At 44.1% G+C, this 21,479-nt stretch overlaps 1 protein-coding gene, 1 long non-coding RNA gene and 1 pseudogene across 2 annotated transcripts; 2 read left to right on the forward strand and 1 right to left on the reverse strand.

Moving 5' to 3' along the window:
* Nucleotides 1–3,418: 3,418 nt before the first annotated feature.
* LOC112647727 (uncharacterized) lies at nucleotides 3,419–5,149 on the reverse strand. Its single transcript, XR_003128443.3, has 3 exons — nucleotides 5,018–5,149; nucleotides 4,708–4,935; nucleotides 3,419–4,542 (listed from the first exon to the last, which is right to left on the reverse strand). It is a non-coding gene; the product is annotated as an uncharacterized LOC112647727 (long non-coding RNA).
* Nucleotides 5,150–5,195: 46 nt separating this feature from the next.
* On the forward strand, nucleotides 5,196–18,190 carry NIFK (nucleolar protein interacting with the FHA domain of MKI67). The gene is given in 8 exon segments (XM_025428819.3): nucleotides 5,196–5,383; nucleotides 5,817–5,954; nucleotides 11,410–11,518; nucleotides 13,538–13,554; nucleotides 13,556–13,750; nucleotides 14,905–14,967; nucleotides 15,791–15,871; nucleotides 17,419–18,190. Coding segments are annotated over 8 exon segments (897 nt in total). The 5' UTR covers nucleotides 5,196–5,278; the 3' UTR covers nucleotides 17,608–18,190.
* A 1,695-nt stretch (nucleotides 18,191–19,885) lies between these two features.
* LOC112649720 (60S ribosomal protein L24-like) lies at nucleotides 19,886–21,254 on the forward strand (annotated as a pseudogene).
* Nucleotides 21,255–21,479: the final 225 nt, after the last annotated feature.

Raw genomic sequence — 21,479 nt, forward strand, 5'->3', positions numbered from 1 at the left:
TCTTTTTTGGTAGGGTGGGGCAGAGGGAGACTCTTAGGCTCCATGGCCAGTGCAGAGCCCAGTGCAGGGCTCCGTCTCAAGACACTGAGATCATGACCTGAGCTGAAATCAAGAGACAGATGTTTCACCGACTGAGCCACCCAGGCAGCCCTAAAATGTAGACATTGTTCATGTGATTTTATTTGTGGAATGAACATGCCATAGTCATTAACCCAGTCAGTCTCTTATCAAAGGCTGTTTTGTTTGGTTCCAATTCTTTGTTATAAATAGCATTGTGATAAATGTCTTTGTAAGCCCTTATCAAGATTTAAAATAATTTTTAATAGATCCTATTTTTAAGGTTCATGATATATTTTGCCAAATCACTATCCAGTGGGATTAAACTAATTTCCACTCCCCTGGCCACTAGAGCTGAAAGAGCCAACTTGCCTGCACTCTTCCCAACGTGAGTATTAACACTGCAAACATTCTAGGCTAATTTCAGGGTGAAATTACACCTCCTCTTATAGCATGGAAAACTATGTAAGGGGTGACACATTCCTGCAAGGACAGAAAGGGGTAGAAACTGAAGATTGGTTGGGTGTCGTTGCCTGCAGTCCAAGAGCAGGAGAAAAGGGTTAGGGAATCAGAGAAAGAGGGAGAATAGGAGATGGCCCTTGGGCTCACAGGCTCTGTCAAGATTTCCTTGACCCTAAATCATGCCATGGCCAGGTACCAGCCTAAAGCCCATTAGGATTATTCAAGCTGTGGAGTCCTAAGCTAGTTCCCCTGCTCTGCCTCACCTTTCTGCAGAAACTCCAATAAAGGCTCTGGCTCAGGCTTTCCCTCAGTCCTGCATCTGCCTCCTGGCTAAACCTGGTGCTTCCCCATGTGATCCTCTGCAGGGCATGGTGTGCCCTGTCCTCGTTGGAAATGTAAGTAATAAATTATATCAATGACACTGGCCTCTCCATGTTGTCACTGTCATCTCTTATAAAATCCTGTGGGTACAAATAGGACAGAGCCCAAAAAGGGCTGAGCAGACACGTGCTGGTGCTCCCTCCTGGTTCCCGCCTGTCGCTTCTCCTGCAGCCCTCAGCAGCTCCCACAAACCCTCTCCTCCCAGGGGCACCTGGGTGGCTCAGTTAGTCAAGCATCTGCCTTCGGCTCAAGTCATGATCTCAGGGTCCTGGGATTGAGCCCTGCATTGGGCTCCCTGCTCAACAGGGAACCTGCTTGCCTCTCTCCCTCTTCCCCTGCTTGTGCTTTCTCTTTCTCCCTTCTCTCTCTCTCTCACTCTCTCTCCCTCTCTCCCTGCCCATGCCCTGTGTCAAATAAATAAATAAAATCTTAAAAAAAAAAAAAAGTTTCCTCCTAAGGCTTAGCTCCCTGGATGTTCAGCACAAGCTGACTCGCCCAGCTGCTTGCCCAGCTCTGCCACCTGCTGCACCTCGTATCCCAACCACCAGCTCTCCACATGCCTGGCTCCGGCCCATAGATGGGGACAGGGGCATCATGAGAATGACACACCACCATTCCATTCCATGGAAAGGTGGCATGGGAGGTCAGTGGGGGCAAAGGAAAGAAAAAATACCCAGTGAGCACACACTCAGCAGCCCACCGAGGGATGTGTAGAAGTGCCTGGAGGCATTGTGGTTGTTAAAACGACTAGGGGTGCTCCCTGGCTTTGAGTGCTGGGGGTCAGGTGCCAAAGCAGCATGTACAGGACAGTACAGCTCAGGGAAGAACCGCCCCACCCAAAGTGTCAGTGGCTTCCCCTGCTCTGCATGATAAAAACAAAGAAGGAAAGGAGGGAGGGAAGAAAAAAGAAGGAAGGGCGGATGGACAAACACGTGTAGCCCTAGCCTGCCACCTGGGCAGGAGGCAGGCCAGCTGCTAGCCTGATCATTAGTGTCCCTGCTGCACAAGAGGGTGCAGACTCCCCCCAGGAGACCAAAACCATCCTGTCACCCAAACTCCTGTTTTGGATGAGGAAGCTGAGGATTTCCCCCAGACCCCTGGGTCCACCCACTCAGGTGACTCTTAGGCCCCGGGCAGCAGAGACACAGCAAAATGAGATGTTACCCAGCAGGGCCAGAGCGAACATCAGCAGGAACCGTTAACTGAGAGTGGCTGACACTTTCTCAGAAGGGAAAGAAACAAAAGCAGGTCTGGGCTGGGCCACAGTGAGAATCTGGGGGCTGAGACTCTGTCTCTGCCTTCTCTCTCTCTCTTTTTTTTTTTTTTTAAAGATCTTATTTGTTTATTCATGAGAGACACAGAGAGGCAGAGACACAGGCAGAGGGAGAAGTAAGCTCTTCACAGGGAGCACAATGCAGGACTCATTCCTGGGTCCCCGGGATCACCTGAGCGAAAAGCATCTAGATGCTCAACCACAGAGCCACCCAGGTGCCCTTGTCTCTGACTTCTATGGTCTGGTGGGCCTGCTACCCTGTGGAGGCCCAAGAGCTCCTCCAGCCCCTGCCAAGACAGGCCCCGCAGCCCCGTGATTTCCTCAGAAACCATTTCAGACTACTAATCACGTTAACCGTATTTGCTTCCTAGGGCTGCCATTACACAACAGCCACAAACTGGGTGGTTTAACACAATGGAAATCTATTTTCTCACAGTTCTAGAGACTTTACAAAATCAAATTCAAGACGTTTATGGGGCCGTTGTCTCTGTGAAGGCCATAGGAGAGAATCCTTTTTCACCCCTTCCTAGCTTCTGGTGGTTGCCAGCAAGCCTTGGTCTTCCTTAGCTTTCAACCACATCACTCTAGCCTCTGCCTCTGTCATCAAGTGGCATTTCTGCGTGTGTGTGTGTGTGTGTGTGTGTGTGTCCAAATTTTTCTCTTTTTATGGAGACACTAGGTATTGGATCAGGGCCCATCTTATACAGCATGACCTCATCTTAACCTGATAATACCTGCAAGGGCTCTGTTTCCATCACATGTATTGGGGGGGAAAGACTTATACTTACCTTGCGGGGGACACAACGCAACCCAGTACAGTGATCAATCTCCAAATCTCTACTCCTGTTCCTCCAAGTGTGATCTACAGAGCATGTGTATTGGCCAGCGGTTTTGTTACAAAGCAGATTCTGATTCGTAGGGCCCAGACAGGGCCTCAGATTCTGTGTTTCTACCATTACAGACTTACTGTCCACCATTCCCACATGTACACCTGGGCACCAGCCAAACTCAGCCCCCACTGATAAAAATACCTGCCACCACTATCCCCCAGACCAGCTCTGTTTGGACTACTGTGGTAGCCTTCTGTCCCTTCTTTCTCTGTGTAAAAAACAAAATATGGGGTAACTGGCTGGCTCAGTTGGTAAAGCACACAACTCTTAATCTTGGGGTTGTAAATTCAAGCCCCATGCTGAGTGTAGATTACTTAAAAATAAAATCTTTAAAAACAAACAAAATACAGCCAAGTAAATTTGAAGATCTAATTGGCTTTATTAAACGATGCATGAATAGGGCAGCCTCCCAAGCAAATGGAAAGGACCTCCATAGTGCTACAGAAAAGGAAAGGTTTTTAAAGGCAGAGAGGGAGGGGGAAGGGAATTATTAGCAAAGAATGTGTTGTTTTAGGTCCTGTCACCCTTCCTAAGGGGAATGGAAGGGATCGATCATAAATACCTCCAGTTTGGCAGGTCAAAGTTTACGTTGGGGTGGAGGGTGAAGTGCTAAGTCTTGGTTTACTGCCATGAGGCCTTAACATAAGTGACTGAATTTGGGGCCTGCAGTTTTCTTTCTCTTTTGAAGATTTTATTTACTTATTTATGAGAAATACAGAGAGAGGCAGAGACACAGGCAGAGGGAGAAGCAGGCTCCCTGCGGGGAGCCCGACGTGGGACTCGATCCCAGGACCCCAGGATCATGACCTGAGCCAAAGGCAGACGCTCAACCACCGAGCACCCGAGTGCCGCTGCAGTTTTCATTCTACCATCTGCCATTCACCCTCCACCCTAACTGGAGTACTATTATTACCAACCAAAGCAAGGCCACTTCTCGGTGAACCATAGACAGAAACTGTACGAGGTGGTTGCCTCCCAGGGCCACTTTACTTGTACAAACAAGGAGAGTGCAAGGAATGACTTCCAAAGCCTTGATTGCCTGAACAAGGAGAAGCAGGCCCCTTTTATTAGGCCTTGGCGTGAATATTCAGGGTGAGATTTTACCATTATTGTGAGGCTGAGGCACTTTCTGATTCATCTGTGCAGGCATTATCCTCAAATGTTTCTTTTCCTGTTACAGCAATTCCTCAGTTCATTTTCAAAAAGTAAGATTGACGGGCAGAAGTTCCTAGGAGTTTTCTTGAGTTCAGGGGGTTAGGCCAGGGACAGTATTTAAAAGTCATTAACAGCCAGGGCTTTGCTTAGAACCCTCACATCTGGGATCCCTGGGTGGCTCAGCAGTTAAGCGTCTGCCTCCGGCCCAGGCCGTGATCCTGGAGTCCCGGGATCGAGTCCCACGTCGGGCTCCCCGCATGGAGCCTGCTTCTCCCTCTGCCTGTGTCTGCGTCTCTCTCTGTGTCTCTCCTGAATAAATAAAATCTTAAAAAAAAAAAAAAATCTTGAAATAGAACCGTCGCGTCTGCTTGTGTTTACAATAAAACCCAAGCTTTAAGCCTTCAGGTACGAGCCGTGGACCCCCCCCCCCCCCGCCCCGCTGGTTCTCTCCGCGCAGCTCTGAGGACCCTGCGCGAGGGTCCCCCCTACCTGCACCCTGAGCTTCCGGGTGTTCCCACGCGGCGCCTGCGGCCTCCAGGCCTCTACTCCAGTACGTCCCATGCCGGGAGGCCCTCGCTGGTCACCAGCGTGCCTCTCCCGCACGGGGCTGTCTCCCTGCACGGGCGCCCCAGCAGCCTCCGGCACCTCCATCCCAGTCTCTCAGCCTCCTAACGACAGCAACGCCCTCGAGGACACAGCATGGGCTTTAAAGAGTGCCTGCGTGGAAGGAAGAAAATAAAAATAATTAAAGAATGATCAGCAATACCTCAAGGGCGCGGATGTTGTTTGGGGCTTATACATTTTCGAGCCTCTCCTTGAAACCGGCCGAAGGTAGCAGGCCAGCCGCCGCCCGCCGGGTCAGAGGTGGCAGGCCTGCGGGGGGCGCCACGCGGCGCCAGGCCAGCAGGGGGCGCCCGAGCCCGCCCCGCCCCGCCCCGCCCGGGCCCCGCCCCCGCGCCTGCCGCGCACGTCCGCCGCCTCCGCTTCCGCCTCGGAGGCGCAGAGGGCGGCGGGTTCCGGCGGCGCCGCGTGGAGCGCTCGGGCCGGGTGGCCGGTCGCCATGGCGGCGCTTGCCGGCCCTGCCAAGCCGTTCCTGTCGCTGAACCCGCAGGAGGAGGCCAAGTTTCGGAAGGAGGTGACGCAGGCCTGCCGGCGAGCGGCCCAGGTGAGCAGCCCCCGAGCTGGGAGGCCGCCGTGCCCCGGGAGCCGACCGCCGGCCGGGGGGTTCCGGAGCGGAGGCGGCCCGGCCCGGCCCGGCTGCGGGGTTGAGACCTCCGGAGGCGGGGTTGGCCGAGTTCCCCGGACTGACGGGGCCGTGGCGGCAAGTCGCACCTGCCTTGTCCTTGAGCATAAAGTACGCGCCTAGGAAAGTCCGGAGCGGCGGCCCTGGACGGTAGGGCCCGGGGGGCGGTGCGGGGGGCGGCGGGGGCGGCGGCCCGGCCCGCACAGAGCCCGCCCGCGGGACGCCGACGCCGACATCGGACTCCTGTGCACGCGGAGGTGCGGGCAGGATTTTGCACTGAGAAGTAGGGGTTTTGCACATCGTGTCGCAAGGTGACTTTTAAAAAGTTGCGTTTGTCTGGTCTGTGTGTCCCCAGCAAAAGGAGAAAGAAAAACTGACCCCCGGCGTGATCTACGTGGGCCACTTACCTCCAGCACTTTATGAAACCCAGATCCGGGCCTATTTCTCCCAGTTTGGCACTGTTACAAGATTCAGGCTGTCCAGAAGTAAAAGGGTAAGATCGAATTAGATTGTCTTATTTCTTACGAGTATGTAAGTGTTTACCATTTACGGAGGGTGGTCCTATATCATCGTTGAGCACAGCTTATTTCAGAAAGGGAGGTAGGGGGCAGCCCGGGGGCGCAGCGGTTTAGCGCCTGCCTTTGGCCCGGGGCGCGATCCTGGAGACCCGGGATCGAATCCCACGTCGGGCTCCCGGTGCATGGAGCCTGCTTCTCCCTCTGCCTGTGTCTCTGCCTCTCTCTCTCTCTCTCATGAATGAATAAATAAAACCTTTAAAAAAAAGGGGGAGTGGGACACGTAAGATTTATTTTTTTTTTTCACGTAAGATTTAGAACCTGAAAATGAAAAGAGCAAAATCCATATTACTGTTAATGTTTCTTTTCCTTTTAAAATTGCACCAAATTCTCAAATTAAATTGATAACCCTAATAAATGAATCATCCTTATTCTGTGGCTACTAAGCCGGGTGCACACAAGCTTCAGTTTGAAGGGCAGGTATGAACATCTTGTAGTATAGTGAGTTCTTAAGAATAAGGACATCGAAGCCAGACCACCTAGGTTTGAGCCCTGGCTGTACAGATCACTAATTGTGTGGTCCTGGACAAATTATGTAATTTTCCCATGTTTCAGTTTTCTTTTCTTTTTTTTTTTTTTTTTTTTTTTATGTTTCAGTTTTCTATTCTGTAAAATATGAATAAAATACCATCCACCTCCTAGGTGAAAGGAATAAACAAAGGTAACAAATGCAGATTTCTTAGAACAAAACCTTAAACAGTAAACCTTTTCTAAATGTTATTGTTACACTGAACCTAACTCCTACTAAAGAAAAAGCTTGTAGGTTTGTTACTGAAGTAGAGGAGTGGCCACTTTATTCTCTTCCTTGCTCGCATCCTGTTTTGTAATCATAGACCTCTCACTCTTGGAAGCTTTTTTTTCTTTATGCTGTTTTTCCAAATTTTATCAAAGTTAATTCTTTTTTAATTTATTCATAGAGGTACACAGAGAGAGAGAGGCAGAGACACAGGCAGAAGGAGAAGCAGGCTCCATGCAGGGAGCCCAATGAGGGACTCGATCCGGGATCTCCAGGATCATGCCCCAGGCTGCAGGCAGCACTACACCGCTGCGCCCCTGGGGCTGCCCCTCAAAGTTAAATTTTGTATTTGATTTGGTATCTGAAGGGTAGGGTACACATCCATCATCTGTTAGTTGTCATAAAATCACAGATAATATGTTGTGATTTTAAGGGGCAGGTGGCTCAGTCAGTTAGGCGTCTGCCTTCAGCTAGGGTCATGATCCCAGAGTCCTGAGATTGGCCAGAGTCAGGCTCCCTGCTTAACAGGGAGCCTGCTTCTCCCTCTCTCTCTCTCTCCCCCTCCCCCTCACCCTCTGCTTGTGCTCTCACCCTCTCTCAAATAAATAATTAAAATCTTAAAAAATAATGATAATGAGTAACTTAAATTTAAAATGCCCTAGTATCTCTTATCCTAAGCAAAATAAGATTTTGTCTGTGTTCCTCCCCCTTGTTTTTACATTTGCCTATTTATAATGATTGCATAACATGTGGGTGAGGTATTTTAAACATAAGTACGCTGGAGTATTTAATGGCTATTCGGTAATCCACCATTTTTATAAAATGTCAACTTGATTTCATACTTGTTTCGTAAGTAGGATTGAAGTCACTTTTGTACCCTTCCCCAATCCTCTTTTTCCCCATGTCCAGAGAATTCATGAATCCAGTGATTTTTGTTACTGTTTTTTTTCTTACTTCACATTCATGAAAGAATATATATTGTATATTTAAGTCTATATTTTATCATTCTTTAACTCGATTTTTTTTTTTTTTTTTTTTTTAATTTATGATAGTCACACAGAGAGAGAGAGAGAGGCAGAGACACAGGCAGAGGGAGAAGCAGGCTCCATGCACCGGGAGCCGTGACGTGGGATTCGATCCCGGGTGTCCAGGATCGCGCCCTGGGCCAAAGGCAGGCGCCAAACCACTGCGCCACCCAGGGATCCCTCGATTTTTTCATTAACAATATTCTGGACTGTGTTTGCATAATTCGAGTACATTTGTTATCGCTGTGTTCTTTTGCTTGAATATATATATATATATTTTTTTTTTAAGATTTATTTATTCATGAGAGACACAGACAGGGAGTAGCAGGCTCCATGCAGGGAGCCTGATGTGGGACTCAATCATGGGACTCCAGGATCATGCCCTGGGCCAAAGGCAAGGGCTAAACTGCTGAGCCACCCAGGGATCTCTTTTGCTTGAATATATTAAAGTATCCCCCTTTTTATTGAATGTTAGGGTTTTGGTTTTGGTTTTTTGTTTGTTTGTTTTTTACAATTTTTCTGTTGCAGGTGAAACTGCTAGGAATATTCTTTATGCTGGTAGAGGCGTATTTTTCTAAAACAGTATTTTTCAGATTTTGGACCCATTATAAGAAATAAGTTTTATAGTACAAGCCTACACACACATACATGTGTGTAAACATAATTGAAATAAATCATATAAGGCAGTACTTTTCAGGTTTTTTTCTTCTTCTTCTGTCTTACTAAATTGATTTTGATGCTTCTTAAGATTTTATTTATTTATTCATGAGATACAGAGAGAGAGGCAGAGACATAGACAGAGGGAGAAGCAGACTCCATGCAGTGAGCCCAACGTGGGACTCGATTCCAGGACTCCAGGAATCACACCTAAGGCAGGCACTAAACTGCTGAGCCACCCAGGCATCCCAGTTTTGTTGCTTTCTAAAAGGTTGCGTTTTGGGTTTGAAAACTGCTTTAGGAAGATTCTCAGAGCCACTGAGTATAGAATTGTTGTGGTTTTTGTACCTACCTTATTCTGTGACATTTAGTATCACATTATGTGTGTGTTGGCCATTAGAACGCGATCTTCTGTGAATTGCCTATTTGTTTGTTTTGCCCTTTCTTCTTGTCTTTCCTGAGAACTTTTTTCTCCATTTTCTGGGACATTATTTTGTAATGAGAGATTCCTGGGTGGCTCAGTGATTGGGCATTTGCCTTCGGCTTGGGATGTGATCCCGGAGTTCGGAGAAGTTCCGCATCGGGCTCCCTGTATGTCTTTCATGAATGAATAAACGAAATCTTTAAAAATTTTTTTTTTAAAGATTTTATTTATTTATTCATGAGAGAGAGAGAGAGAGAGAGAGGCAAAGGGAGAAGCAGGCTCCATGCACCGGGAGCCCGATGCGGGATTCGATCCCGGGTCTCCGGGATCCCGCCCTGGGCCAAAGGCAGGCGCTAAACCGCTGCGCCACCCAGGGATCCCTCTTTAAAAATTTTTAATTAAAAATAAATTTTAAAAATATTTTGTAAATGTTTTCCTAGTTTGCAATATAGTTATTGTTTTCCCCAGTTTAATGTTTTGAAAATATTTAGGGCAGATAGAATAGTGTGATGAACATCCTATTGCCTGGATTCACCTGTTAACATCTAGTTTCATCTCTTTGTCCTCAAGAATATATTTTTTTGTTTTGCTGAGGCTTCTGTTTTTTGTTTTTTGTTTTTTAAGGTTTTATTTATTTATTCATGAGAGAGAGAGAGAGGCCAGAGACACAGGCAGAGTGAGAAGCAGGCTCCATGCAGCAAGCCCAACCTAGGACTCGATCCCAGGTTTCCAGGATCACACCCTGGACCAAAGGCGGCACTAAACTACTGAGCCACCAAGGCTGCCCTTGCTGAGGCTTTTGAAGAAAGTGATAGTCGTAATACTTTAACACTTCATTGTAAATTTAAGAATAAGACATTTTTCTCCATAACCACAGTATATAATAGTGTATAATGTACTTCTCCCATCTGCATACATCCCCAGTAGTCCCAAAATGTCTTTAGCTATTTTTTTTTCCCTACCCATTCTGGAATCCAATTAAGGTTCATGTATTGTATTTGGTTCTAGCTCTCCAGCATATCTAGAACAATCCTCTTGCCCTTTTTTGCTTGTTCTTTCTTTTCTTGATACTGGCTTTTTTGAAGATTTCGGGTCAGTTGTCTTATAGGAAGTTTGCTTCTTAAAGAGATGCACTAAAATTTACCATTTCCAGCATTGTTGCATGATAAAGTTGCCACCTTCCTGACTCACCCCAATTTTGACTGTTTGCTCAATACTTCAACGTTCTGGGATTACTAGGTAAAATACTTAAAAGTGTTTGGCTCTTCATTTTTATTTATTATTTATTGTAATCTCTAAATCCAACATGGGGCTCAAGCTTACAACCCTAAGATCAAGAGTCATATGCGCTATCAACTGAGCCAGCCAGGAGCCCCTGGCTTTTTTGGGTTTTGTTTTGTTTTCTTTGTTTTAGTCACTTGATACGTATTTTCACATCTCTTTTCAGAAGGTTTATATCATGTGATACAGTAATTGGATTTCACAGCCTGTCTCTTCAACTCCACCATTTTCCCCTCCCTATTAAAGATGGAATTTTAAAGGATTTGGGGACATAAAAATTTTTGCCAAAATCCTCTTTTTGCAGATAGCTAAACAATGTGCTAGTTCATGGCACCACTAGTGCTAGAAATGTGCCTCCTGGTCATTGAGTGCTTTCCTATTTCCATAATTGCATCACCAGTTTTGATCCATATCCAAAGATATGTTTAATGCAAAATTGTGCAGTACTGCTTTTGTTACTAATAATTGGAACTGTAAAGGAGGAGAGTTGTTCTACTACCAGTTCTTATGTATAAAGTGAGACTAGGACTACCTGCATTCTTTGCAAAGCATTGCACTATCTGCTGGGCATTGTTAATACATGAATAAGGTGGCTTTCAATGAAATTGGTAATGTATAAAGGACTGTGGGCTCTACCAGATTTCCTTGTGTAGTAAATTCCAGCTGCAGTAGTAATGTATTAATCATGTAATCAAAATTCCAGGGATACTTCAACAGCATGTTCAGACATTTTGGATCCTTTTGTTTTTCTTTCTTTTTTTTTTTAATGTATTTTATTTTCAAATATATTTTATTTTTATGTAATCTCTACACCCGGTGTGGGGCTCAGACTCACAACCCTGAGATCAAGAGTTGTATGCTTTTCTGATTCAGCCAGCCATGGATGCCAGATCTTTTTTTTTTTTTTTTTTTTAATTTTTATTTATTTATGATAGTCACAGAGAAAGAAATAGAGAGAGGCAGAGACATAGGCAGAGGGAGAAGCAGGCTCCATGCACAGGGGGCCCGATGTGGGATTCGATCCCGGGTCTCCAGGATCGCGCCCTGGGCCAAAGGCAGGCGCCAAACCGCTGCGCCACCCAGGTGGATGCCAGATCTTACCTATTCCTGTTACAGTCCCTGCACTGTGCATTGAAGTTAGAATTAAAGGTGTACTGTTAATAGACAATAGGGCTAAATTAATGGCATTTTAGAACTTTGATGATCTGTTAAAATTTAATCAACTGTTTATGGTGGGTTTTCCATTGCAGACTGGAAATAGTAAAGGCTATGCCTTTGTGGAGTTCGCATCTGAAGATGTTGCCAAGATAGTTGCTGACACAATGAACAACTACCTTTTTGGTGAAAGGCTTTTACAGTGTAAGTGCTCTTCTCTTACCATGGGACTAAGTGGACGCCTGCTGCTGGTTCATGGCTGTGCTGTGAATGACAGATTGCTTACCTGCTTGGCTGTCCCACTTCATCTCTGGGATGATTCTCCTAAGTATTTAAGTGCAAAGATACGAGTGCATTTTCTAGACAGATTCTAGTTAGAATTTTAAAATCTTCTAGAGTAAGAGCTGTTTTTATTCTAAGATGGAATTGGGACAAGGTACTACATTGGAAGAGCAGCCAACTCATCACTAATGGGATATGGAAGGCTTCCTTAAAGAAGCAACATTTAAGTTGAAATCTGAAGATGAGATAGGAATGAGCCGGGGGAAGGGAATTACCATCCCTGGCTTGGTGAGATAGGATATGCATAGCGGGAGGTAACTAACAGTACTTATTTGGTTGTGAAGGAATGTGAGGAGAATAGCAAGAGGTCAGGTTATTAAAGGCCTTAAAAATCTGGAAGTTTAGAATATATCCTGGGGGTAGTGGGAAGCCATTAATAGGTTCTAGATAAGATAACATTATAAAGATGGGGCACCTGGGTGGCTCAGTCAGTTAAGCATCTGCCTTTAGCTCAGGTCATGATCCCAGGGTCCTGAGATCAAGCCCCACATCTGGCTCCCCGCTCAGTGGGGAGTCTGCTTCTGTCTATACTCCTCACCTCCGTCCATGTTCCCATGCGTGCATGCACACTCATCTCTCTCTCAAATAAGTAAAATCTTTTTTTAAAAAAAAGGATAACATTAAAAGCAAGAAATCACATTTGAGAATCCATCTAAATGATATTGGCTGCAGCTCTTCCACAGGCGAAGCCATAAGGAGTAGAGAAACAACTACCAAATTAGTCTATCCTGCAGAAAGTGGAGCTGCTCACTTTGCATTCCCAAAGCATCCCTATCTGCAATTGGGTGCCTCTGGAGGCAGTTAAGTTTGCCTTCTCTGTGCCATTTGTGGAGTGTTTGACCATACCACGTGCCCAAGCCACACACGTCAGTTCATGTAGCTGACGAGCTGCCCAAGTATCATCTCTCTCTCGGTTCCTGTTGCTGTGACAGAGAATCCCAGTAGCCTCATTGAGGTCATGGGTTCATTTCACACATAGAAAGCATGGCTCTTCCCAAGAGGAAATGGACTAAATAGGTGACCTAAAATGTGTCAAGGGTCCACATGGGTAGGATCGGTGCTGTGCTGTTTCTGACTTTGAAAAACCACAGAAAAGATCCTGAACTCTGATAGGAGGTTAGCCACATTGTCTTTTTCTTTTTTCTTTTTCTTTTTTTTTTTTTTTTTTAACAGAAGTGACATATTTTTGAGGTGAGCCCAGGAAAATACTGATAGGGAGTAGAGAAGTGAGACAGAAGCATTGAGGGTGGATTAGCAAGCACATTACTTCTTAGGCAGCTGGGCTCCATCCTGCCAGGTAACACGGGAGACAGAATTATTCCGAATTGACAGGTAAGGGAAATAGGGAATTTACCTACCAACTCCCCATCCGTCATTGTTTGAGGGTTGATGCCAAGGGTTTTGGCCTGCCTTGCATATGGGCCCAGTTCCTAGTAGTTGGTTTAAGCTTCCATAGCTTAAAAGTGCCACTAAGAAGAGAGCTGGAGATAAGCAGTAAGCTGGCTTAGTTCTAGAGAGGTATGCAGAGGAGATTAGCTGGGAAGTAATTCCTTCTGCTACAGCAGGTCACACAGCCTGAGATCCTGGTAGCTTCAGGAATCCCAGAGACTTGCTGCCACCAAGACATTTCTTTTATAGGACTCATCTTGTTCGCTAACCTGTTTCTAGCTCCTGGAACAGTTCTTGGCATTTAATAAATAGATACTTAATGATAATTGTTGGCTCTAAGCCTTTCTTTTAGATTCCCATTTTGTTGTTTCAGTCTTTTCCCTGTAAATGGGAGACATGTCCTCTTGATTATGATATGAGGGGAATGACAGTGGTGAAAACCTTAAAATCTCTTCCAGTTGGTTGAAAATTTTTTCTTTCTTTGAACTATAGGTCATTTTATACCGCCATGAAAAAGTACATGAAGAACTTTTTAGAGAGTGGTATATTCCATTTAAAAAGCCATCATATCCAGCAGTGAAACGGTATAATCAAAATCGGACACTTCTTCAAAAGCTACAGATGGAAGAACGTTTTAAAAAGAAGGAAAAATTACTCAGGAAGAAATTAGCTAAAAAGGGAATTGATTATGATTTTCCTTCACTGGTAAATATTCCTTCACGAAATGTTTTTGTATTTTTTTCTTGGGGGTGGGTTTTGTGCCTCATTAGTTGTAACATATTTATGGTTTTATGCATAAATTGTCTAGCCCGGTGTTTATCCCATGCTAGGCTTTGCCTTAATTTTGAAACATTACATTATGGGTTCTTTTTTTTCCCTAAAGATCTTCTTTGAGAGAGCACAAGTTGGGAGGGCAGGAGGGAGATGGAGAAGCAAACTCCCTGCCCAGTGGGGAGTCTGCTCTCTTCCTCTCCTCCCCTCTCCCTACTCAAGCTCTTTCAAATGAATAAATAAAAATTTGTTAGAACAAGATCCTGTTAACTCCATTATGCAGAAAAGGAAACCATTGAAAGGGGTTAGCTCATTTGCAAAATTCTCATGATTTGAAATATATAACAAGACGACTTGCATGAAAATGAGTTAGCACAGAGTTTTATCCAGTTCTTAGTTCCTTGCTTGTTGAATAAGGAGACCTTGTGGAGTCTTTCCTCCTCGTCATTAGTGGAGGAGAGCTGTGTGGTTTTTACTGCAAAGCAAGAGTATAGGTCATTAAGGTGTGGACAATATAGGTGAAGGCCTTTTTCTTCCTTGACTAAGTCTTGAGATTGATTTTGAGTCTTCTATAGGCCCTCTCAGCTTATTTCCAAAAAACTACTTAGTTGGTGGGAGATGGCATCTATTTCTGAGTTTATTAGATCTTTTAACCTTATCTAGCAACTGGAAATTTAGCTACCCTCCCTGGGCCCAGTTCCTAGTAGTTGGTTTTTTGCTCAAATCTGTACGTGTGAAAAGAGCATGTGTCACTGTTCCAGGGACCCATGGGAACCACGTGGGAACTGGGACAATGAAGCTGGAAAACAGGCATGCCAGAAATGCCTCTATGCTTGCCCATTTGCTGCTTTGTGTGGAAGCAGCCCTGCTTCATTATCTAATTCTGAATTTGGGCCCCATTCAGCCTTCATAGCCTGAGCCCATTCCTTAGTTAGGCCCCTCTTACAGTTTTGCCCTTAAGGTTGTGGTTTTGCTTTTTAAGTTAAAATGCTGTGTTATTTGGAGAAGATTTACTGATAACGTGTAAGGATCTAATGGTAATTTAAAAATATAAATATGTGAGACTACCAGTTCATTTCTTTGTTTAGATTTTACATAAAAAGGAAAAAAATGCTTCAGACACTGGTCTTGAGAAGCCTACAGATAGCCAGGTAAAATTTTAATTATCATACTACATGCCAGATTTATTTTTGTATGTTTTTTTATTAGAGTTCAATTTGCCAACATACAGTGTATCACCCAGTGCTCATCCTGTCAGGTGCCCCCCTCAGTGCCCATCACCCAGTCACCCCATCCCCCCGCCCACCTCCCCTTCCACTATTCCTTGTTCATTTCCCAGAGTTAGGAGTCTCTCATGTTTTGTCATTCTGTGATTTTTCCCACTCATTTTCTTTCCTTTCCCCTTTAATCCCTTTCACTACTTTTTACTATTCCCCATATGAATGAAACCGTATAATGTTTGTCCTTCTCCGATTGACTTACTTCACTCAGCATAATACCCTCCAGTTCCATCCACATTGAAGCAAACGATGGGTATTCGTTTCTAATGACTAATATTCCGTTGTATATATAGACCATTCTTTATCCATTCATCTTTCCGATGGACACCGAGGCTCCTTCCACACTTTGGCTATTGTGGATGTTGTTGCTATAAACATTGGGATACAGGTGTAGGGGTTTTTTTTTTTTGTTTGTTTGTTTTAAGGTTTTGTTTATTCATGAGAGAGACAGAGGGGGGCAGAGACACAGGCAGAGAAAGAAACAGGCTCCATGGAAGGAGCCCGACATGGGACCCAATCCTGGGACTCCAGGATCACATCCTGGACCAAAGACAGACGCCTAACTGCTGAGCCACCCAGGCATCCCCTACATGCCAGATATTAGGGAAAGATAAATGGGAAAATAGATTCAAGATTTATTTATTGCTGATAAATAGGCAGATTGATGAAGTTTCTCTCTTAAAATTTATTGAAGGTCTTACCGAAAAAGAAGAAGAAGAAGAAGAAGAAGAGTTCACGTACTACTACCACTCCTGAGAAGACCGTGGATAGCCAGGTAAAACAGTCTATAGTATGCTGGGAAATGAGGTATTACAGAAATGATTTGAAAGAGAAAAAGCTGGGGCACCTGGCTGGCTCAGTTGGTAGAATGTGGGACTCTTAATCTCAGAGTCATAAGTTCAGGCCCCATGTTGGGTATACAGATTCCTTTTTTTTTTTTTTTTAGATTTTATTTATTTATTCATGAGACACAGAGAGAGGCAGAGACACAGGCAGAAGGAGAAGCAGGCTTCATGCAGGAAGCCCGATGCAGGACTTGATCCCGACCCAAGCCAAAGGCAGATGCTCAACTGCAGAGCCACCCAGGCGTCCCTAGAGATTACTTTTAAAATAAATTAGTAAATAATTCTTCTAAGATTTTATTTGCTTAAAAGAGGGAGACACAGGGCAGCCCCGGTGGTGCAGCGGTTTAGCGCCGCCTGCAGCCCAGGGCATGATCCTGGAGACCCTGGATCAAGTCCCACATCAGGCTCTCTGTATGATGCCTGCTTCTCCCCCTGCCTGTGTCTCAGCGCCTCTCTCTCTCTCTCTCTCTGTCTCTGTCTCTGTCTCTCTGTGAATAAATGAATGAATAAATAATCTTTAAAAAAAAAAAAGTTCATTTAAAAAAAAGAAACGGGATCCCTGGGTGGCTCAGGGGTTTGGCGCCTGCCTTTGGCCCAGGGCACGATCCTGGAGTCCCGGGATCGAGTCCCGGCATGGAGCCTGCTTCTCCCTCTGCCTGTGTGTCTCTGCCCCTCTCTCTCTCTCTCTCTCTCTCTCTCTGTCTATTATAAATAAATCTTTAAAAAATAAAAAAAATAAAATAAAAGGTAAAAAATAAATGAGGTGCTGAGTGAGCCACAGTATGTTGTGGATTTGATTGTCACTCCTAACCTGAGACCCACATCTGCGGTCTTGTGCTAACTTTTCAACCCTAGATACTTAGGATGCACCTCTTTAAAAAAAAAAAAGAAAGAAAAAAGAATAAAAGAGGGAGACACAGATATGAGAGACAGAGAGTGAACACAAACATTGGACAGCACGCACCCCACCCCACCCCCGCCGCCACCAAGCGGGGAGCCCCAAGTGGGGCTCCATCACAGAGCCCCAGGGTCATAACCTGAGCTAAAGGCAGGGACTTAACTAAGTGAGCCACCCAGGTACCTGTATTAAAAAAAAAAAAAAGGAAAAGCAAGTTTGTGCTGCTTTCACTTTATTAAAATATCAGGTTTAACCTTGTGTTTGTTTTGGTAAGTCCTTACTGATGACTTAGCAAATATAGTGAGGTTAGCAAAAGTTATTGTGAATTTACTGCATTGTAACTAATTTTAGCAAAGTAACTATGTCAGTAGGGGGAAATGAGGCCGCTTGTCTTTATAAATGTAAGATGGTTTTTAACCTAATACCCTATAATGGGGCATGTTATATTCTAGTTCATTGTAAACTTCCATACTAACTTCCTAAAGTATAGGGCAGGTGATAATGGGGGTGGGAAGGTTAAACTCATTCCTAATACCTTCCTATGTTTCTGTATTCTCACTTGTTACTCGTTGAATCCAGGGCTCCACACCAGTTTGTACACCAGCATTTTTGGAGAAACGAAAATCTGAAGCAGCTAAAATAAATGTTGATGATGAAGATAATGAAATAGTTTTTAAACAGCCCGTACCTGGTGTAAAAGAAGAAACACAAGAGACTCAAACACCTACACGTTCAAGGAAAAAAAGACAAAGAAAAAGCAATCAGTGATTCTAAATGTATATTTCTTCTGGAAGATGTGATTTTATTGTGAGGGCTGATTCTTTGTATTTAACTAGCAGTGGAATGCAACCATTGACAAGATTCTTGGAGGAAAAACTGTCAGTTCAAGTCCGTACGGAAAGCGGTCAGCTGGCTTACCTGCCGTTGCTGAAATGCACAGATGCATAGTTTACAGTAGCTGGGCTCATGCTGCCTCTTTGTCCTGGTCTCTAGATTTCTTTGCAGATTTCAGCTATCTTTAGTTAACTTGCCTGAATAGAAAAGTCATCATTTTACTGCAGTTTTTGTTGTTACCATCAAATAAAATAAAATCTTGTTTGACCACATGGTTCTCTGTTAGGCGTGCACCTTTAAACCATAAGGGCAGTTCAGTGTTGTATGGTTGGAATTGAAGTTCTAATACCTGGAGAGTGAGAGGGCAGTCCAAGTATATGTATATGATCACTTTTACCACGTTTATTTTTGGTGGGATAGCAAGATTTAATAACGATATTTTTGTGCCTGTATCATAGATACGGAATTGTATTTGAAGAATCAGTGACCAGAAAATAAACTTTTTCTACAATTTGTATGCAGGTGGAAGTCGAGTATCTTTTTGTTTTTTAAGTTTTAGATTCCAGTGTAGTTCACATACAGTGTTATATATAGTTTCAGGTGTACAATATAGTGATTCTGCACTTCTGTACATTACCTGGGTGTTCATCACAGCAAGTGCACTGCTTAATCCTTATCACCTGTTTCTCCCATCCCTCCATCCACCCCCCCTTCCCCTCCAATAATCATTGGTTGATTCCCTATTGTTAAGAGTCTATTTCTTGGTTTGCCCCCGTTGTTTTTTTTTTTTTTTTCTCTTTTGTTTCTTAAATTCCACATATTAGTGAAATTGTGTGATATTTGTCTTTCTCTGACTGACTTTGCTTAGCATAATACTCTAGTTCCATCCGTGTTGCAAATGGCAAAAGATTTTGTTCTTTTTTATGGCTCAGTAATACTCCATTTTAAGGACTTGAGTGTCTTGGAGTATAGGTTTTTGCTTTCTCAAGTATTTTAAATATCCTTAAAATGTGTTTCTGTTCCGCTAATCTAGATTTATTTAAAATGCCCATTGCCACTAAACATTTTTTTCTTTCGGGTATTTGTTAAATCTTTAATAATTAGGTACTAGGCTAGGCGCTCTGATATAAAATGCAAATGAGAACTTATTTCAAGTATATATGAAGAGCAGATTTTACCTCTGGAATGATACCTGACATAGAATATGTCCAGTATGTATTTGTTGAATGAATAACAACTTCCCCTTTTTGAACCATTTCTCAACATTGTGGATCTGGATGTCCCTCTGGTTTCCCCTTCTGGTAAAGCACCAGGGAAGCATGTCATTGCAGCCTCACATTTATCTCCCCAAAGGGCACATGCGCTCACACTCACATGTTTATATAGCAAGATGAGTATTTCCCTCTTCCCAGCCAGCTACCCATCCACCTCACTTAGGCATGGTACATTTGTCATCACTTAATGTGTAAATTAAACTTGGAGTTGGGAGGGAGGCTGATTCCGTCTTTAGCGTGTCATGGCCATGGTTATTTGTAAGAAGAGCTGAAATTCTGTGATTTTTATAAAGAGAATCTTCTATGGACTAGATTAGGATCTTTAAGAAAATTCATCAAGGTGGTGTGATTATTTTCAGATTTTCTAGTGAAAATCAGATGAATTGAGTGAAAAGTCTCTGCCAGTAAAATCTAAAATTTTGTAATATGGAGCAAATAAGGTAAAAAGAGGGTACAGGATGCCTAGGTGGCTCATCAGTTGGGCATGCCTCTGGCTCAGAGCGTGATCTTGGTCCTGGGATCGTGTCCCACATCAGGCTCCCTGCTGGGCACCTGCTTCTCTCTCTGCCTGTGTGTGTCTCTCCCCCTCTCTTCGTATGTCTCTCAAGAGTAAAATCTTTAAAAAATAATAAAAAGTACAATTCAAAAGTATAATCTATTAGGACTGTGACTGTAAAAATTGATTTTTTTTAAATGAGAAGATAAACATTTGAGTATATGGAAGCAAAAGTATGTGTTGCTATTGTATATAATCAGCAAAGAGCTAAAGGAAAAAAGGAATTGATCACAGAAGGCTCAACTAGAGTCAGATCATTTCAGGCTGTATATCTGCCATAGATAGAGCGGCAAATGAGCAAACCAGTGTGAAATGAGGTTTTCTGTTGCCAGGAGTATTTGGAATATAGTGGAACCATGTCCAAGGCGACTGGTCACTGTGACTGGAAACTGGAACCCTGGCTGATGAATGGGATGAACTGGAAATTCAGATTGACTATGTTGATGGGAATTCCAAATTCTCAGTGTCCTGCCACAAAGGCTCTTGTTCCAGAACTGACTCAGGGAAGCTGTCCCCATGCTGTGACTGTGATGCAGGTGGCTACTATCCTTTAGTCCAGAAGTGTGTGTATATTGTACATAATTTTTTTTTCACTTTAGTAGGCAGAAATAATCCTGCAGCCCAAACCGAACTATGTCATGGGCCATTCTGTGGACCACCTCTGGCCCTGGCTGTTGTGATTTTACGTTTTCAAGGGAAAAAAATCAAAGTTCAGAGCAAATGAAAATTACATGAAATGCAAAGCTTAGTGTTCCTAAATAAAGGTTTATTGGAACACAGTCACATTTATATGTTGTATATGGCCGGTTTTGTGCTACAGGAGTTCAGCACAATAGAGACCCTATGTGGTCCTCTATTTAGCACTGCCCAGGACTGCACCACGAATTGTAGTGATGCAGTCCCAGATCGAAGTACTTTTGAGTGCTATATGTTTCGGGGGTGCCACAAATTTTTATGTATTTTTATTAGCAGTTCATATCCAAAAGTGGACTTCAGATGTCATACTGAGGATCACAGTGGAGTGCAGATTATGGTGGGTTTTTTTTAAAGATTTATTTATTCATGAGAGACACAGAGAGAGGCAAAGACACAGGCAGAGGGAGAAGCAGGCTCCATGCAGGGAGCCCGATGCGGGACTTGATCCTGAGTCTCCAGGATCATGTCCTGGGCCGAAGGCAGGCACTAAACCGCTGAGCCACCCAGGGATCCCCCAGATTATATTGTTATCAAATTAGCACAGCACTGTGTTTTGCAGTGATGCTCCAGCTGTGCCCTTTTCTCTACATCTTTCCTTCTTCCCAGCTGCCGCAGCCACAAAAGTCAAGCTATGCAGTTTTAGTGAGTACAAGATACACCCCGGATGTGGGAGGCACTGTGCCAGGACCAAGGGGGAGGCTTTCCGAGTTCTTCATGCAAAATATGAGTTGGTATTGCTTTCCAAGAGGAATCACCAGCAGATAAACTAGGCTGCCCTCTACAGAAGAAAACACAAAAAAGGACAGTCTGAAGAAATTCAAAAGAAAAGAACCGCTGTGCAAATTCCAGAGGACCATCACAGGAGGAATCTGAAATCTGAAGTTAGGAAGGCTCAAGAAGCAGCCATCAGGACTGCCAAGGAAGCAAAAAGAAGCTAAGCAGGCATCTAAAAAGACGGCGGTGGTGCTGCGGAGGCTCCTACGAAGGCAGCACCTCAACAGAAGATTGTGAAGCCTGTGAAGGTCTCTGCTCCCTGAGTTGGTGGAAAACACTGAGTTGACACATCAGATTTTTAAATAAACTATTTTAAAGAATATAGTGTGTGTTGACATTAGCAGATTAAGCATTCATTATAACATCCTCAGCTCACAGGACAGCAACAGCCGAAAGTGTCAGAATATTTTGGATGGAGTATCTCAGGATGTAATTTCTTGTCCAAAAAAATAAGAATGAGATAATAACTAAAGTTCCCAAGTGACTTATTTGTTACCCAAGCAAGG

Source organism: Canis lupus, chromosome 19 (assembly GCF_003254725.2).
Source record: "Canis lupus dingo isolate Sandy chromosome 19, ASM325472v2, whole genome shotgun sequence".
Lineage (NCBI taxonomy): Eukaryota > Metazoa > Chordata > Mammalia > Carnivora > Canidae > Canis > Canis lupus.